Source organism: Schistocerca gregaria, chromosome X (assembly GCF_023897955.1).
Source record: "Schistocerca gregaria isolate iqSchGreg1 chromosome X, iqSchGreg1.2, whole genome shotgun sequence".
NCBI classification, from domain to species: Eukaryota; Metazoa; Arthropoda; class Insecta; order Orthoptera; family Acrididae; genus Schistocerca; species Schistocerca gregaria.
In genome coordinates this window covers 695,318,903-695,339,699 of record NC_064931.1, presented here as the reverse complement: position 1 = coordinate 695,339,699, position 20,797 = coordinate 695,318,903, and the positions used below count along the sequence as shown (strand labels likewise).

The following is a 20,797-nucleotide window of genomic DNA, read 5'->3' as shown; positions in this document are numbered from 1 at the left end:
GTAGAATGCACTCAATGTTTAAGAGCTGTAGTACTAACGTCAATTAGCCCTAACCAAATAGATGTGTACCTTGTGATGGAACTTATGGATATGATTTTCATGTATGAGCAAGCAAATGGAAGCAGCAGAGAAGTGGAAAGCTTGTACAGGACCAAATATCCATGTAGAAGACATGTGGCTCACACCATGTTTCCAAGAATGTACCAACAATTAAGTGAAACAGGGCAATTGGTACCACAGCACAACAATCAAGAAGAACAACAAACTACACAGATTCCTGACTTAGAAGATGCAGTGCTTGTTTGAGTGGACGAGGTGCTTGTAATCAGCACTATCAAAAACACTTGAAATAAATGTTTTGCACAGTAGTGTGAGGGAGGTATTATGGGAAATGCAGTTACAGCCTTACCATACACACAAAGATCATGCTTTGACCCTGATGACTTCAGACCTTATGTCATGTTCAGAGGATGGTTCTTACAGTGCATTAAAGTCAATCCTCACTTTCCTGCATATGTACTTTTCATGGATGATGTCTGTTTCACCAGTGGTGGAACACTAAATAGCTGTAGTAGTCCTGTTTGGCCAATGAGAATCTCCTTGCTACAGCTGCGAAGTCAACTCAGATTATTGGTCAACAGGTGGGCAGGTATAGTCAATGATTACACACTAGGTCCATTTCTTCTTCTTCCCCATTTAATTGCAACAGTCAACACAGTGTTTATGAAAAAATACTACCCAGGTTCCTGGAACATATACCACTTGTTGGTCATCAACGGATGTGGTTCCAACCTGATAGAATCCCACCTCACGTAGTACTGAGGGTTCATGAATACCTGGATCAGTGATTCCCTGAAAGGTGGATAGGCAGAGGAGGTCCTGTTTTGTGGTTAGCACATTCATCTGATCTCACCCAACTATATTTCTTCTTGTGAGACCATGTGAAACTTTTCATGTATGAGGTGCCTGTCAAGACTGAAGAGGATCTCCTGGCATGAATTCTCACTGCCTGTGACACTCTTCAACTGACATTGGGGATATTAGAATGTGTGTAACAGAACTTTGTGAGGCAATGCTGTACCAGCATTGATATTGGGGGATGCCATTTCGAGCAACTGTTGTACATGTAGCAGCTGGTAAAACTTCTGCAGGTAAATGGAGTTCATTATTACTGTACCATAGACTTAGTAGTTTTGGTCTCTTCAAGATCAAGTCACATACACTGTTACTTGTCCATCAACGGAGGAAATTATCTGAGGATATCTGGGAGTGTTCAGTGGGAATTCTGTATGTCACCATCAGAGTTCAGAAGTTGGGGCCCTTGGTTTGAGCACTGCACAAGGCTAAGGCCTTATATCTTTTGCTATGGTCATTTCTGAACTAGGGTCCCTTACCTCAGATTAATACATTTACCCTTCTTCGTAACACCTGCAAGCTTGTAACATCATCACAGTATTACTCTGTACATGACTGCACAAAAAAGGTGATTAGAAAGGTGTGGGATTTGTACACATACATCTTGCAGACATGTGTATCCATACTTTGTAAACAGCTGTGAAGTACATAGCACAGGGTACTACCTATTGTATCACATATTAAGATTTCTTCCTTGTCCATTTGCATATGGACAGCGGGCAGAATGACTGTTTAATGGCTTTGTGCTCAGTGTAATTAGCCTAATCTTGTCCTTGTGATCCATATGAAAATAATACAAATGTGTGTGTAGTATATTCCTAGAGTCTTCACTTAATACTGCTTCTTGAAACTTTGTAAGTAGGCTTTAGAAGTATAATTGGCATTTATACTAAATCATCTGCCAATTCAGGTTTTATGGTATCCCTGTGATGCTCTGCCACGAGTAAAAGAAACCTGTGATATTTGTGCTTCCCTTCTTTGTATACATTCAATACCCCTGTTAGTCCTATCTGGTATAGTCCCACACACATGAGCAATATTCTGTTGTGGAATGCACAAGTGACTCGTAGACAGTCTCCTATGTAAACAGTCTGCATTTTCCTGGTATCTTATAAATGAATGAAAATCTGACAGATGCTCTACCTATGATTGAGCATAAGTGATCATTCCATTTCATATTCCCACACCATGTTACACACAGGTATTTTTATGAGTTGACTGATTCCAGTTGTGACTGACTGATATTGCTTTCATAAGATGCTGTGTTTTTGTTTTGTGAAGTAAACATTTTTACATTTGTGAACCTGTAAAACAAATTTCCAGTCTTTGTGTTAGATTGAAATCTTATCAATACCTGACTAAATATTTGAACAGGTATTTTCAGATGGAACTTCATTATAGATATCGGCATAATATGTGAGAAGTCTGAAGTTTCTATTAATAATCTCTGTCAGGTCATTAATATACAGTCTGAACTGGAAGGGTCCCAACATATTTTTGTAGGACACAGCCTGAAGCTACTTTTAGATTTTCAACGACCCCCAAATGAAATAATGTGCTACATCCTTCCCACGAAGAAATCCTCAATCCAGTCACAATTTGCCATGCCCCATACTGCCATACTTTCACAAATAAGCACATGTGAATCTGAGACAAACGTTTTACAGAAGTCAATAAATACTGCACTCACCCGACTGTCTCAGTCCACAGCATTTAGAATGTAATGGGAGAGAAATGTGAATTGCATTTCACATGACCGATGTTTTCTGAATCTGTGCTGGTTGCCATGAGGGAGATCAATGTGTTACAGTACCTGATTATGTATGAACTCAGAACATGTTATAAGATTCTACAACACTTAGAAATCAAAGATATTGGACAGTAGTTTTGCACTCACTTTTGTTTGCATCCATGTAGATGGATGTGACTTGTGCTTTCTTCCAACCACTGGACACAGTTTTTGGTTTGAGGAACATGGGCTAACTCAGCTTCAAATTCTGTGTACAACCTGACAATTATTTCACTGTATTTCTGCTTTTGCTTTGTTCATATCTACAGCATCAAATACACAAACTCCATTTCCCACTATTTATCCTTTCAACAAACTTTTATATTTGGTCCAAAAAATCTCAGTGCTGCCAGTTTTGGGTTTTAGGCTGTTTCCTATACCTCGTTTATGTGAGCTGCACTAGATTTTTACATGTGCTCAAACAATGGGACTTTGCTGAGAATGCTTTGGTAGTGTCATCTGAAGGGGCGATTTCTTTGACCTTACACTAACACTTCAGGGACACCTACAGTAATTATCATCTAGGCACGATGAAGAGTCATATGGTCTATAAAAAAATTTTTTGTTCCTACTGTGCACACAGTCAGTTATCTGTCTAGCAGTCTCTGGTGTACAGTGCACTGCTGAGCCACTTAAAGGGATCATACAGTTCTCAGGTCAATGGTTCATGTCCAAGAAGTCATATCCTAGCTTGGCACACAATCTTGAAAGAGTCTGGTTCAAATCTTCTACTCAACTCAGACCCATGGACCCACAATCAGTTCTGGGAACAATGCTGTGGACTACGTATTACACTGAAATACTGTGGGCAAGCTTTATGTCCTCAACCTTCTCCAGCAGTTGGTGGACTGGTCCAAGAATGACTGGGTGCCCCAGATGACAGGAATCATGTGTGCAGATGGTTGCAACCTGTTCCTCCCTCAATACCATTAGAGCAACATGTCAAATGAGGCTTCTAGGAACACACATTGAGTGAAAAAGGTGATAATTCTTTTGTCCTTTGCTGTCTAAGGGGTATCATTATTTGCCGCATGTTCTACCTGCTGACAATTAACAGACTATTGCACTTGTTTTCCCAGTATGGGACAGAGAAGGCCCCCCGACAGCTGAAGTGTGTCTCCCAGGCTCAGGTTTTGGTTTAGTGGGAGACTGCACCCTAAATTTGTCAGTTGGGGGATGGTTGCAGTACCCTGAGTTCTCCCTGGCTGCTGTCTCCCCTGTGTAGGGCCCATCAACCTCGCATGCTGCTCACAGGTTAGTTAACATTAATGTCCTGTGTTTCCTGCAGAGGTGGCAGTATCCAAAGGAGAGCATACTACTTTTAATACCTTTGGTATCTCTCCATAACCTGCCCAACACATCCATTTAGTACAGCTTTCATTCAACTTACAGCAGCCATGGCAATTTACAGCTCCTTATGAACATCAAAAAAGCAATCTATGACTGAAACAGTGGTCACAGTGGAGCTGCATTGTGGCTGATGTAATGTTTTTCTGAACAGTAAACAAATAATCTTAAGCCTAGCTTGCAGATTCTCTGTTAATGTCTTGATCTTTAATGTTACAGTCACCCATTTTGATACCTGGATGGGGACTTCCCAGGAGGATTTCATAATCAGGAAAGACAAACTGGCAATCTATGGGTCAGAGCATGGTATGAGAGATCCCTTAATTGGCCAGGAAGGTTAGAAAATTTACAGAGGGAAATGGACAGGTTGAAGTTTGATATAGTGGGCATTAATGAAGTTCAGTGGCAGGATCAACAGGGCTTCTGGACAGGTGACTAATGGGTTATAAATACAAAATCAAATAGGTGTAATGCAGGAGTAGGCCTAATAATAAATAAGAAAATAGGAATGTGGGTAAGCTACTACCAACAGTACAGTGAACATATTATTGTAGTCAAGATAGACATATAGCCAATACCCACTGCAGTAGTACAACTTTACATGCTAACTGGCTCCACAGATAATGAAGAGATTGAATAAAATGTAAGAGGTGGCAAAGGAAATTATTCTGATAGTTAAGGGAGATTAAAATTTAATTGCAGTTGGTGAATGGAATTTGATAGTAGGAAAAGGAAGAGAAAGGAAAATAGTAGCTGGGGAAAAGGAATGAAAGAGGAATTCACCTGACAGAATTTTGCACAGATGATAGTTTTATCATCACTAACACTTGGTTTAGGAATCATGAAAGACGACTGTATATGAGATGTGATAAAACAAAATAGCAGGAATTTATGTTTTTTCTCAAAGAATTTTTATTTATTCATTGACAACAACTTTAGCCCTTTTAAATTAATCCCCTTCAGATATAATACAATGGAGCTAGCACTTTTCCCAATCTCAGAGGTACTTCTGGAACCCACTTATCTTTGTGGTATTCAGCTCCTTCAGTGATTCTGTTATCATGTCACCAATGGTGACAAAACACTGCCCTTTCATGGTTCTCATCAGCCTCAGGAATGAATATTGACTCTCAGCTAAAGTGGTGCGAACACACAAAGGTACTTGCAAACAGAATGTCATCAGCATGTTATGCCCTTAGAATTCTATCATCTGTGTGTAACATGCAGTGTCTTTTAGTTACATATTATTCATATGTACACTCAATTCTTAGCTATGGCATTCTTTTTTGGGGAACAAATCCACAAAATATGAACACTATTTTCAAACTCCAGAAAAGAGCCATAAGAATAATAACCAGAAATAGTAGTCGAACTCATTGTAAAGATCTGTTCAAAACACTGGGAATTTTAAGTGCTCCATGTGAACACATTTACCAGTCAGTTGTACACATCAAAAGTAACATTGGCAATTACTGCACAAACAGCTCTGTCCATGACCATGCAACAAGAGATAGACTCAACTTACATTTACCAAGAAAAAATAAACATAAAACTCAAAACAGCATTTTCTACCAAGGAATAAAACTGTACAATAAATTACCAAAAGAGATTAAAGAAATTTCAAAAATACACTTATTTAAGAAGGCAGCTAAAAAGTACCTGTTATGCAATACATTTTATACATTGAAGGATTACTTAGATAAAGCAGAGTAGGGGTTTGATAGAAAAATGTTATACAAACAAATAATAATAATAATGATGATTATAAAACATCCAATATTCCACATAGCACCTTCACTTTATTATTTTTCTTCTTTTTTCCTTTCTAGAGACACTCTCCCCTCAAGCTATGCATAGCACAATACTAACACCTCTTCCTCTTTCTGAGCTCAACATCTCACTCATTATGAAGGGATGCTGACTCAGTACAGAAAATGGCCCAAGGATCACCTGTGTGTGTGTGTGCGTGTGTGTGTGTGTGTGTGTGTGTGTGTGTGTATGTAGTGAGTGAAGTGTTATGAAACAATGTGTGTATAGTGTGTGCAGTGACTGATAGTGAAATATGAGTGAATAGTGTGGCATTACATTATTTAATGAGTTATTTGTAAATAAATTATTGTATACCAGGAGTAAAATCTAATGATTGTCTCTAACTAGAAGTCTGTAAATATATGTGTATACGAATTAGCTTATTGTAAATTGATCTAAGCTTGTAAATACTTTGACATGTCCTATATCCTTGTAAAAAGAGATCTACGGATGAATAAAACTACTACTACTACTACTACTACTACTACTACAGAAAGAAGTTGCAGAGGGCCATGTCTGTCAAATATGGTGGTGAGGCAACATAATGGTTTTGTTTTTTGCCAAAAAATCACAAACAAGCATTGAAGTGTGAGTGGGAGTATTATTGTGATGCTATTTCCATGAGTGGTTTTGCTACAGGTCTGGTCATTTTCTTTGGACTGCTTCACACAAATACCATGTAACTTCTAGGTAGTATTCATTACTAACAGTATGAAACAATGAGAGGAATCTTCACACGCTTCACAGGTGATTGAACTTTTTTCTTTTTGTCTTTTTTTTGGGGGAGGGGGGGCCTCTTTAGGCAGTTTCTATTGGGATGACTGGGCCTTTGTTTCGATGTCATACCAGTGTATACATGTTTTGTCACCTATTATAATCTCTTTAGAAGTTCTGGATCACTGTACACTTTATTCGGCAATTCCTGATTTGTGTTTATGCAATGTTGTTTCTTTGCAAAAGGAAATGCCAACATCATTAGCAACCTCTATGATGGTGATTCAGAACCATTTTCTTCACCTTCTCTATATTGTCATAAGTAACTGATGTGCTAGGGTGTCCATGGTGGCTGTAGTCTTGATCATCTTTTCAACCCTCTTTGAAATGTTTATACTATTAGACAACAGTTGACTAGAGCAGGAGAAAGGAATGCAATAGAAGATGAATCAGTGGCTTTGAGAGATGAAACAGTCAAGGCAGCAAAGAACAAGTGCAACAACGCCTGATAACCTTTACAGGCCACACGCCTGATTCTATCACTTACAATATACCAGTGGGAAATAGTTTCAAAGTTTTGGCAGGCCTAGAACTACCTACAGAGGCATAAATTCCAGGAAATGTGGGGTCAATAAATTATTCCCAAATCAGTCCAGATAAACAAAACAGTAAACCTTGTAACCAGTTATGTTATACACAACGGAAAATCTCTGTTGAAAAATTGCAGCATCTCAGTTTATTCTGATAGTCATGGGAGAGCATTAGCACAAATGTCGATGTCTGAGAAGCTAGTTAATGCAACAAGTTTTGTGAAACATTCTGAAAGTTTGCATGAAAAATGGCATAAATAACAATGTAGGCTTATGAGAACAAAATGATGAATATATTGTGTTAGTAGCAGGTGCAAATGATGTTTATAGAAACAAAGCAAATGAGGCCACTCACAGACTAACAGAATACTTAAAAGGTACAGGTAATTCTAAGATTATTATCATGGCAATTCCACATGGGTATGACCTAGCTGATCACTTGTGTGAATAAATAACTAGCTAAAACAAATAGGCTACTAAAAAAATCTGTGCTGCATCTTCCAATGTAAACTTTATGTTCACTGAAAATATGAACAGGGAATTGTTTAATAATCATGGGCAACATCTCAATGGAAAGAGTAAATCATATATCAGTGAAAATGTCTGCCAAGCAATTAATGCTGATTACACAGATCCAAATTTCTGACCTACTCCCCTGCCAGCACTTGATGGCCGCTGAAATCACTGATTCAAGTAATGAAATTACATCAACTTCAAAAGAAGGCAGCATCCCAGGGCCCATATTGTTTTTTGTCTATATAAATGATTTTCACACCTCAGATGATGCAGCCAAAGCAATAATATTTGCAGATGATACTAGTGTCATAATAAGTGCACCAAAGCAATTTGCTACCAACAACTGCTGATAAAGTACTAAATTACATCCACTCTTGGCTCAATGCAAACAGGTTGACATTGAATGTAAATAAAACAAATTATATGCAGTTTGGGAAAATATGTCAAAATGTAAACCTTGATCTGGTCTGGGGTGACAAAGCCTTAGATAGAGTGACATCCACAAAATTGCTGGGGATTCATGTGGATGAAAACTTAAATTTTAATGAGCACGTAATAAAACTTGCACAGAAACTTAATTCAGCTTGTTTTGTCCTCAGAATTATTGCAAATGTTTGTACCTCAGAGGGTGCCAGAATGGCATATTTCAGCTATTTTCAATCTCTTGCCACATACGGGATAATATTTTGGGGTTCCACAACAGGGCGCCTAAACAAATTTTTTTGTTGCAGGAGAGGGCCATCCGAATAATAACTCACAGTCATCCACAGACACACTGCAAACCCATATTCAAAAAGCTTAGAATACTTACTATACCATCATTATACATATACAAATGTGTATTGTCTGTCAGGACCCACATTGCAGATTTTCAGACAAATGTCGACTTTCATAACTACAACACCCGTAATAGCACAGCGCTGCATATTCAGAACAAGAAGAATGAATACACAAAGGCATGTAAGCTATATCAGTGCAAAACTGTACAACACACTGCCAGTCAACATCAGGCAGCTAGAAGATGATAACAAATTTAAAACAGAATTTAAAAAATTTCTAGTAGAACAATGTTTTTATTCTGTAAATGACTATGTAGGTCAATAAATTTTTTCTGATGATATTTATAAATGCAAAATGGAAAATACTCTATCTGTACCTAATCATTCATTACATTTACATACTTAAAGGACAGCTGTTGTGTGATGTAAATACACTCCTGGAAATGGAAAAAAGAACACATTGACACCGGTGTGTCAGACCCACCATACTTGCTCCGGACACTGCGAGAGGGATGTACAAGCAAAGATCACACGCACGGCACAGCGGACACACCAGGAACCGCGGTGTTGGCCGTCGAATGGCGCTAGCTGCGCAGCATTTGTGCACCGCCACCGTCAGTGTCAGCCAGTTTGCCGTGGCATACGGAGCTCCATCGCAGTCTTTAACACTGGTAGCATGCCGCGACAGCGTGGACGTGAACCGTATTTGCAGTTGACGGACTTTGAGCGAGGGCGTATAGTGGGCATGCGGGAGGCCGGGTGGACGTACCACCAAATTGCTCAACACGTGGGGCGTGAGGTCTCCACAGTACATCGATGTTGTCGCCAGTGGTCGGCGGAAGTTGCACGTGCCCATCGACCTGGGACCGGACCGCAGCGACGCACGGATGCACGCCAAGAACGTAGGATCCTACGCAGTGGCGTAGGGGACCGCACCGCCACTTCCCAGCAAATTAGGGACACTGTTGCTCCTGGGGTATCGGCGAGGACCATTCGCAACCGTCTCCATGAAGCTGGGCTACGGTCCCGCACACCGTTAGGCCGTCTTCCGCTCACGCCCCAACATCGTGCAGCCCGCCTCCAGTGGTGTCGCGACAGGCGTGAATGGAGGGACGAATGGATACGTGTCGTCTTCAGCGATGAGAGTCGCTTCTGCCTTGGTGCCAATGATGGTCGTATGCGTGTTTGGTGCCGTGCATGTGAGCGCCACAATCAGGACTGCATACGACCGAGGCACACAGGGCCAGCACCCGGCATTATGGTGTGGGGAGCAATCTCCTACACTGGCCGTACACCTCTGGTGATCGTCGAGGGGACACTGAATAGTGCACGGTACATCCAAACCGTCATCGAACCCATCGTTCTACCATTCCTAGACCGGCAAGGGAACTTGCTGTTCCAACAGGACAATGCACGTCCGCATGTATCCCGTGCCACCCAACGTGCTCTAGAAGGTGTAAGTCAACTATCCTGGCCAGCAAGATCTCCGGATCTGTCCCCCATTGAGCATGTTAGGGACTGGATGAAGCGTCGTCTCACGCGCTCTGCACGTCCAGCACGATCGCTGGTCCAACTGAGGCGCCAGGTGGAAATGGCATGGCAAGCCGTTCCACAGGACTACATCCAGCATCTCTACGATCGTCTCCATGGGAGAATAGCAGCCTGCATTGCTGCGAAAGGTGGATATACACTGTACTAGTGCCGACATTGTGCATGCTCTGTTGCCTGTGTCTATGTGCCTGTGGTTCTGTCAGTGTGATCATGTGATGTATCTGACCCCAGGAATGTGTCAATAAAGTTTCCCCTTCCTGGGACAATGAATTCACGGTGTTCTTATTTCAATTTCCAGGAGTGTATATACTTAAGCAGTGTTGTGTATACAAGGACTTGCTGTTTAGGGAGGACAAAACTAAAGCCTTATGAAAAACAGACTATGCATTTAAAATAACAAGCAGGGATGTGTATAGGCTATATTAATTTCATTGTATTATTATTAACTTCATTGTATTATTTTGTTTTGTACTTTTTTTACGTATATATTGTTTGTGTCCCATTTCCTTGAAATGGCTTACATGTACCCTTGACAACATCCATACAATATTTATTGTCAACGGATGGATAAATAAAATAAATAAATAAATATTCAACTTCAATGCAACTTCATTACTCCATCGTTACTGAGACAACTCCTAAAAAATGCACATCAAGTCCAATAGAATAACAAATACCATCACTAAAACTCCCACAAACTTCAATCAAAGGAACAGAAAATGAAAAACCACCACTAAGAAGAACAGAAGAAACACCAATTGGGACTTGCTGCTATTCCAGGGCCAAGAAATCAAGAGCCCAACTAGCAATACAGGCAAGTCCTCAAACAGCATTACACTCAGTGTCAGATATTCACCTTCCATTTGAGTGTACAGTTTCAACCAGCAGCAGCAGGAGCTCAAGGGTTCCAAGAAGATCAACAAGAACAAACAAAGCACCAGCTATAAATGAAAATTTTTTATGGTCAAGCCACTTGATTCACAAGATGAAATAGCAACATGCATGTAGCCTCTCCTGTTTCCACACATCCGACAGAAAATCATACTTGCGACTCACAAAAAGAAAAAGTCTTGGATTACAAAAGACGTTAAAATATCCTCAGAAAAAAATGAGGTTACTGCTCAGAGCTATCAAACTGGATAGTGGTAAGTTGGGAGAACTCAATTTGTACTTACAAAAATACTTATAGAAGTGTCATTAAAGCAGCAAAAAAGGCTCACAACGATAATCTCTTTAGGAACGTCTCTAAGAAATATAGGAGAGTATGGAGTATAATAAACAACCAAACTAGAAGAAAGAGAACCACAGAGGATAAATTTAAGTTGAACATAGAAGGACAAAAACATAAAATATACATAAAATTGGTAATGATTTTAAGAAATATTTTTCAGAAATTTCAAAAAATGTATTAACTGCCTGTTCAAACACTGTTCACACTAATCCTAACAATAATATTCTCTTGAACTCTTTTTTTCCTATCTCCAACAACATCTTGTGAAATAGAGGATATCATAAGGAGAAGAATAAAAAAAAATATTCTTTGCTGGTCATGATATGGTACCTTGCTTTTTACTTGTAAAGTGTTCCAGTTTCATCTGTAGGCCTGTGTCTAATATCATTAATGCCTCTTTTGAGGAGGGAACATTTTCTGACTAGTTAAAAATTTCTAAAATTATATCACTGTACAAGAAAGGAGAGAAAACTACCATGGAAAATTATAGGCCTATTGCAATACTACCCGCATTTTCAAAAAATTTTGAATGCTGTGTTTCCATAAGATTAGAATGCTTTTTAAACTCCAAAAACATTATAGGATCTTCTCAATATGGTTTTTGCAAAAATAGGTCAACCATAAATGCACAGTAGAGTTTTTAGAGAACTGCTCAAGTCATAAACAACCTGTTGTTCATATACTCCTTGATCAATCCAAAGCATTTGATATGGTCAACCATAAGCTGCTCCTCACAAAACTAGAGAAATTTGGAATAAGGGGTACTGCCCACAGCTAGTTCAGTAGCTATCTAAGAGAAAGGAGAAATATGTAAAAATCAGAAACCCCAAGGATGCTACCCTTTGCAGATCAGATACCATAAATATAGCTTGTAGTGTCCTGCAGGGGTCTGTTCTTGGCCCAGTCCTTTTCATATTGTTCATCAATTGCCTCCCAGTAAACATCCCTAATACTTGTTCTTTTTTGTATGCTGCTAATACAAATATTTTAATTTCCAACAGAGAAGAAACACTTCAAGAAACAGTCAATGAAATCACCTGTCACATAAAATCTTGGCTGAGGGAAACAGACTGCTAATAAATACTCAAAAAATTGTAAGCATGAACTTTAACACAAGACAGACTATTACCCCCTTCAATTTAGACATTTATACAGGCAAAGATGAAATTGTCAGTGTGAAGGACACCAAATTCCTTGGACTAACTGTCAGTCATACACTAAAATTGCAACTGCATGTAAAGACAGTTGCAAAGAAGCTCAGCAAAATGTGCTACCTGCTCAGACCAATATGAGATTCAGCCAACATTGACACTTGTCTACTATGCTCTGAGTCCATTATGAGCTATGGCCTAATTTTCTGGGAAAATAGTTCTGAATCCAATATACTTACAATTTTCAAATTACAAAAACAGGTGATCAGAATAGTGGCATCAGAAAACAGAACTGAACACTAAACCACTGTTTAAAGTCTTAAAAATCCTGCCACTGCCATATCTTCATATAATGGAAGTTGTTAGTTTTGTAGCTCAGAATTTAGGAATCCTACACAGAATTCTCAATTGCCACACACACAACACTAGAAACAAATCTTGATTAAAAATTGTAGTACAAAGCACCAAATGATATGCTGATGGTGTTAAAAATATGATCATAAAAGTTTTCAGCCATCTGCCATTAGAAATGAAGACAATTAATAATCTGAAGCAAGTGAGAACAAAAATAAAACAAATTTTATTAAATCACTTTTTTCACTCTGTTACTGCATTTCTTTACACAAAATTCTAATTTCTACTTAAAGTTCATCTTCTTATATACTACGTAAGTCTGTTTAAATTGTTACTTTTTTATGTCCAAGCTCTATGCATTCTTCTTATATACAAAATAAGTCTGTTCAAATTATTACTTTTTCTGACTATGCATTTGTATTCAGTGCTAAACTCTGCAACACAGAGTTTATCCATTTGTAATGTGTTTTTAGTGTATACTACGAATTTCCTAGTTGATTGTTCTGTCTTGTTTTGTATGTAAACCTGAACACCTTAATACAGAAGTGTGTCACTTTCACTGTTTTACTTTAATAATGGATTTTTAAATGTGTATGGTACTTCTGCATTTCCTTGTTATTTTCTTATATGATCAAAGAAAAATTGGAAAAATAATTAAAGTCCAGGGTGCAGAAATAAAAATTTTGTGGTTTGACAAATACATTATAATTCTGTCAGAGGCTTGGAAGAGCATCTGAATGGAATGGATGGTGTCTTGAAAGGAGGTATAAGGTGAACATCAACCAAAGCAAAATATGGGAAATGGAATGCAGTTGGATTACATCACGTGATGCAGGGGGCATTAGATTAGGAAACAAGATACTAAAAACAGCAGATTAGGAAATGAGATGCTAAAAGTAGTAGATGAATTTTGCTATTTGGGCAGTAAAATTACTGATGTTGGCCAAAATAGAGAGATATAAAATATAGTCTGGCAACAGAAAGAAAAATGTTTCTGAAGAAGAGAAATTTATTAACAATGAATATAGATTTAACTGTTAGGAAGTTTTTTTTTCTGAAGGTATTAGTCTTGAGTGTAGCCTTCTATAGAACTGAAATGTGAATTATAAACAGTTCAGATGAGAAGAGAATAGAAGCTTTTGGAATGTGGTGCTACTGAAGAATACTGAAGATTGGATGGGTAGATCATGTAACCAATGAGAAGGTAGTGAATAGAATTGGAGAGAAAAGAAATTTGTGTATAACTTGAGTAAAATAAGGGCTTAGTCAATAGGACAGATTCTGAGGTATCAAGAGGTCACCAATTTAGCACTGGAGGGACGTGTGGGTGGTAGAAACTATAGAGATAGACTAAGACATGAATATAGAAATCAGGTTCCTAAAGGTTGAAGCAGTTATTTGGGGATGTAAAGGCTTGCACAGGATAAAGTAGCAAGGAGAGTTGCATGAAACCAGTCTTTGGACTGAAGACCACCATAACAACAACAATGTTATAATGATTTGGGAATATTAAGTGGTGCCTCATAGTACATTTATTCAATTATGAAATTTGCTGTTGTAAACCATTGCACTTTGACTGTAATATAGATAATCAGAACTAAAATACTCTAAAGAAAAATGATCTGCAATTTCCTCTGAGAATCTAACTTTGGCACAGAAGGGATTGAAGTAAGCAGCTATAAAGCTATTTGACAATCTTCTCATGGAAATATAATGTCTGACAAACAGCATAAATATTTTCATATGCAAGCTTAAGTTATTTCTACTCAATAAACTTTCAATCATAGAGGAATGCTGGAACAGAAATAAGTAGTCACTCACAAATCTGTAAATGGCCAGAATAAATAAACTGTATATGCAATCTTGCATTCAACTGACAAAGTTCAGATCATAACATTTATCATGAATATGATCAATGAAACAAGTAACTAACTAACTTTATCACAAAGGTAACTTACAAGAGGTGTTATTAAGACAGCAAAAGAATCCACTAATGTACCATCAAAGCCAGAAGAGTAAGTGCTTTTCCGTGACACAATGATCTTTGTAATGTATTTAAAAACTGAGTTGATAAAATGGATGTATGCTTCTGGAGAAAGCAATGTATGACTTTTTGATATGCCACTGATTGCTTCTGATTTAATTAGAGCTATTATAAATAACAAAGCTCATACCAATGTGTGTCAGTATGATACATAGCTGGTTAGAAACTCTCCATCTGTTATGTTGCCTACTCCCATGAATAACTAAATTTTCTCCTGTTTTTATTTAATTTTTTGTCATATTTTCAGTATAGGTGCACCCATAATATTTGATACGTATACGAATATTCCAGAATGTTATTTAGGCAGTGTTCCACTTAAATTTATTGGTCGATTGGTTCTATTTATGTTTTTGGTTGCAATGATGAATTAGTCTTATGGGAAGTGCACTTTAATTAAAAGTTATAGTTAATTGGAAATTCTACTAGAAAACATTGCATTGCAAGTTATTCAACAAGATAGGAAGTATTGTTACCATACATTTGAAAGCAGGCATTCCAGTCTTTCTGATAACATACTTTAAACTACCTGAAACTGATGTTGAAAGTTCGGATCATCATAATTTCCACTGCCAGTTTTGCCTTTATGTTTGCTATATTCTGAATTTTGACACTGTACTTTTGATGCTATGTTTTTTCAAATCAGGTGACATTCCTCAATATCTAATTAAGCCACCAATTAATATTTTGCATAATTTAACATAACTTAAAATTATTTTCGGGACAGATACCATACTCACAGTTAGGACATTCCCAATGCGTGTTTGTAAAACAGTTTTGTATACTTTTATAATTTATTAACCTTCAACATTTTACATAAACCAAATAACTATCTTAATTCACAGTTCATTCAAAACAGAAAAATATAATATAGCCAAGTTTCAAAACATTATGTAGTTTCCGAAGTCAACAAATATCTGTATGGCAGTTTTTAAATAACACACCCTACCCAAATATGACCAGTTGGGCTTCAGATACACAACATATAACAACTATGTTAGTTAGTGTGAAATTATATGATCCTACAGCTCAGAAGTAATAACTACAGCAGCTTGTGTCAAAATCTTTGGCTACCAACACCAACGTCAGTCAATAGGAGCAAATTCACTGCAATCAGTCTGGTAGAGATAACAGTTTATAAAGTGTACTGTTTTCCAGTTGGTTCTCATGTCCTGCCATCAGGGTTGATAAAAACTTGGGTATTTTTTTTTAAAAGGACTGGGGTAAAACTGGGTTTTTATGGTCTTTTGTTTCACATTAATGATTAAATAGTTTAATCTGAATTGCACTGATTAATTTATTCAGAACACTAACCCATTATTATAACTATTTTATTAGAGGTTGTTTTCTGGTCATTCCAGCACTGCATCCATCAAGAGTATCTTCTCCACTTATGGGCTTATTTGGTCAAAATTAAGAAATAATTTAGGAGAGAAAAGACCCAAGAAATTAGTGAAGATCTATAAATTTCTGCATGCTTCTAAAAAGTCATAAATTTTACTTTGCTGTCATTATGATTTACAGCAAGTTAAAGTTTTTTTTCTGGCAGTGTAAATGTTATTTAGTTAAGTTCTTTATACGGCAAGAAAAGTTAAAACACAATAGTAATAATATACATCCTTTTGACAGTAAATAGTTGCCTTCAATAAGTATGATGGCTCTATCTAATTTTTGTAAGGCTAACTATGTAACATTTTACATGTTAATTATATTTTCGTTATTAAATATAGTTGGGTTTTATTTATTTATTTTTTAGCTTTGTTTATATTGGTTTGAAAATCCTTGGTTTTGTAGGTCAGGTTAAATGGCAACAGCCCTGCCTGCCATGTGTAACTTATTAACTCAATGACAGTATCTTGTTATTAATTCACATTGTGAATTTGCATTCGACTTTGCTGACTGTGAGTAACTTTGATAATGGTATGCTGCTATGGTAACAATCGAATGCGGAAACAGACAGATTTAACTAATGCAAACATACTTTCACTCCACAGTCTCATTTAATTCTTATGTCTTTTGGTCTACTCGAGAAACAGTGTGTTATCCCAGAGAAATTATTCTGTCATGCAAAATAATGATATATCTTGCAACTATTATGTTGATAATCATTTTGCCACACTAAACAACTGCCAGTTATTTCACCAAGCATAGGCAGGTAGAGCTGTAATGAAGAGCAGTTGTAATGTTCCTTTACTTGCATTTAAAAGTGTAGTATGAAATCTGAACTGGCCATCAATCATTCATATTTCAAAAGTGGTATTACAAGTGACTAATATCCAACACTACATACTGTGTGGGCTATATTATTGGAACTGTACTTGTGTCACTTATTGATTTCAGCTTGTTACAATGATCAAGAGAAGAGACACAAATTAGCAATGGCAATGAAGTAGGTAAAGTGAATTAGTTACAGGTATGTGCAAAGGCCTTTATTAACACAAATCTATTTCATTTCATATCCCTGACATTTCCTGTATCTCTTCATTTTACTTGGTGAGATTTATAAAATGTAGCTCTGCATGTGTATTATTTAAACAAAATTTTGAAAAGAACCAGGTGTATACATCTAGCATTGTCCAATGGATTTTACTGGCCTGAGGGAACAATAAAAAAAATTGATTACATCAATATCCTGAGAGGCACGACTTAATAAGACAAAGCCAAAGGTGAGCACCATCAATGAAATGGTCAACTGTGGTTTTGTCAGTTTCAGTTTGTATGATGAGAGCTAACAAAGTTTCTATTTGTAATTCACCTCTTACCCTGAGAATAAGTAAGTGTTTTGAAGCATAAAGTGATAAACATCTTAGATTTTAGTTTTTGTCCTTACCTGTTGAGCAATTCCAAATGTTATCAAAACAAAATAAAAGAGCACTGCCCAAAAAGGTGAGACTCGTTCAGAGCCCATAAGTGCAAATGTTGCTGGTGCTAATTCTGTTGCTAGTCTCAGCACTTGATAACCACTTTCCCTTGCTGAATCCATACCAGGAAGCAGAACACGTGACCCAAGTATAAATATGCTATGAGACATGTAGCGCACAGGCGTTCTTGCAAATATTGGGTGCGGTGGTGCACCTTCAGCTTGAAGGAATGTCACAGTTCCTAATTGTTCTGTGAAAAATAACAAAAAATTACAAATTAAAAAACTAAATTAAATTTAGCACATGACAGTCCATATATAATTATGTTAAAATACTGATTTCACACACTCATTGAGCTTCACTTCCACTAGCATTTTCAAAACTGACAAATTTACGTTCATGATGACTACATTCATGATCAAGATACAATACTATGTCAAGTGAAACTGACATAAATTTACTTTCTTGGTGACAACAGCCTTTATTTTTATATCACTATGTCAAGTCAGTCATTGTTGTTTTTACTATCACAACCAACAACACACCACTAGGACTTGACATACAGATAACAATAGTAATGAAATTTTTGGATGCATGAAACTGCTGGAATAACAGATTGGTTTTCACCTTACACTCTCTATTGATCAATGGTACAACATAAGTAACAGCATTCTGATGAATTCACTTATTTCCAAAATATGAGAGAGTCATGACTGTTCAGAAGTCCCATCAGACTATAGTCCTCAATTTCAATGCTGTTCCCTGTGTATCACATTAATCTTTTGAACCTAAAAAGCACCTCATTTTTAATGAATATCACCCATTCTGCTGTATCCATACACAGTTCTTTAAGAAATGTCTGTGAGAATGAATGGTCACCAATAAATAGGATCCGCTGTTACAGGATGTTCTCAGCTGCCACTGACGAATCACAACAATAAGAACTCCACTTTAACTTCACTGTCATAGAGGTCAGTGTTTTGTGGACACTAGTTTTGCTGGACTTAGCTCTTCATCTACACCTTTTACATACGAGGTACTGATAGAACAAAATAAATTATACAATACTTGGCACGGACAGAACTTCACTTATCTAGGAAACTGTGTTAAGTAGTGGACAGGTGTATATACATGACCAAGTATCTACTTGCACTCATCTGGGGAGATGTTTGCACACTGTGATGACAGCAAGCATCTGGCAACTCTAAAGAAAAATGAAGAGACACATATAGAAATATTTTATAAGTGCTTCTCTATCAATCAGTAGTTAATTTTCCAATGAGTGGTGATTTGTTTTTTGTTCAAGCATCTGGTTGTTTTTTGCAGCACCTGGATATTACTGATTCCACATTCTTCCCTCACAATTCACCCTAATGATCACACAAAAATGATCATATGCTTCTCTTTTTATTTCCTCTACATCTATGTGCATTTCTTTGCTTCCCCAAACTGACCATCTTCTGGTCACTTTTAGCTCAGTTCTCTTTCTCCTCATTACAGACCATTTTTTGCTGCCAGCATCCCTCATTTGTGTGTTTCAAAATGTGTTCTGCAATTGGTCTGACATTTGCTGCTACTTTCCAAATACCATACACTGAATCTTCACTTCACTTCTTAGAATCTTCTCTTTCCCTTACTTTGTTCCCAATGAGACAGTTACTCTCTAGATCCTACACTGTCATCACAATCATATCACTGGATCAAGATACAATACAACTGTCACTTTGGTAGGAATAAACTATTTTATTTCCATTTCTTCTGTGATGATTGTTTAGCACAACATCTTTAGATGTTGTAAAATTTATTCTGTACATTCTGCTGTTCATTTATGACTTCTGGCGTAGTGCAGCAACTCAACATGGCATGGACTCAAAAAGTTGCTGGAAGTCTCCTACAGAAATATTGAGCGATGCTGCCTCTACAGCTATTCATAATTGTGAAAGTGGTGTCAGTGCACAGGATTTTGTGCACAAACTTACCTGTTGATTATGTCCCATAAATGATTGTTCAGAATGTTCTTCAAACCAGTCAAAAACAGTTGTGGCCCAGTGACATGGTAGATTGTCATCCATAAAAATGAAGTCCATGAGTGACTGCAAATGGTCTCCATGTAGCTGAGCATAACCATTTCCAGCCAATGATTGGTTCAGTTGGATCACAGGACCTTGTCCATTCCATGTAAACACAGCCAACACCAGTACGGAGCTACCACCAGCTTGCACAGTGCCTTGTTGACCACTTGGGACAATGACTTTGTGGAGTCTGTGCCACACTCTAACACTACCGTCAGCTCTTCCCAAATGAAATTAGGAATCATGTGACCAGGCCACAGTTTTCCAGTCATCTAGGGTCCAACTGATATGATAACAATTCCAGGAGAGGCACTGCAGGTGATCTCATGCAATTAGCAAAGGCACTCTGATCGCTCGTCTGCTGCTATAGCCCATTAATGCCATATTTCATCACACTGTCTTGATGGACACAATTGTTCTACATCCCAGGTTGATTTTTGAACTAATTTCATGCAGTATTGCTTGTCTGTTAATACTGACAACTTTACATAAATGCTGTTGCTATCACTAGTCCATGAGCGACTGCAGTGCGATATGAAGTGGGGCAAGCATGTAACGGCAGTTGTGGGGAAGGCGGATAGTCATCTTTGGTTCATTGGTAGCATTTTGGGAAGATATGGTTCATCTGTAAAGGAGACCGCTTATAAAACACTAATACGACCTATTCTTGAGTACTGCTCGAGCATTTGGGATCCCCACCAGGTCGGATTGAGGGAGGACATAGAAGCAATTCAGAGGCGGGCTGCTAGATTTGTTACTGGTAGGTTTGATCATCACGCAGGTGTTACAGAAATGTTTCAGGAACTTGGGTGGGAGTCTCTGGAGGAAAGGAGGCGTTCTTCTCGTGAATCGCTACTGAGGAAATTTAGAGAACCAGCATCTGAGGCTGACTACAGTACAATTTGTACACTTTTACGGCCACCAACTTACATTTCGCGGAAAGACCACAAAGATAAGATAAGAGAGATTAGGGCTTGTATAGAGGCATATAGGCAGTCATTTTTCCCTTGTTCTATTTGGGAGTGGAACAGCGAGAGAAGATGCTAATTGTGGTATGAGGTACCCTCTGCCACGCAC

The 20,797-nt window shown here is 37.7% G+C and overlaps 1 protein-coding gene across 1 annotated transcript in view; it reads right to left on the bottom strand.

Annotated features, from left to right (window-relative positions):
• LOC126298483 (sodium-dependent transporter bedraggled) overlaps window positions 1-20,797 on the bottom strand; it is a 673,679-nt gene that overhangs the window by 30,867 nt on the left and 622,015 nt on the right. Inside the window, exon 15 of the mRNA XM_049989817.1 lies at window positions 17,618-17,898. Within this exon, the coding sequence (XP_049845774.1) occupies window positions 17,618-17,898 (281 nt within the window). The remainder of the gene's footprint in view (window positions 1-17,617; window positions 17,899-20,797) is intronic.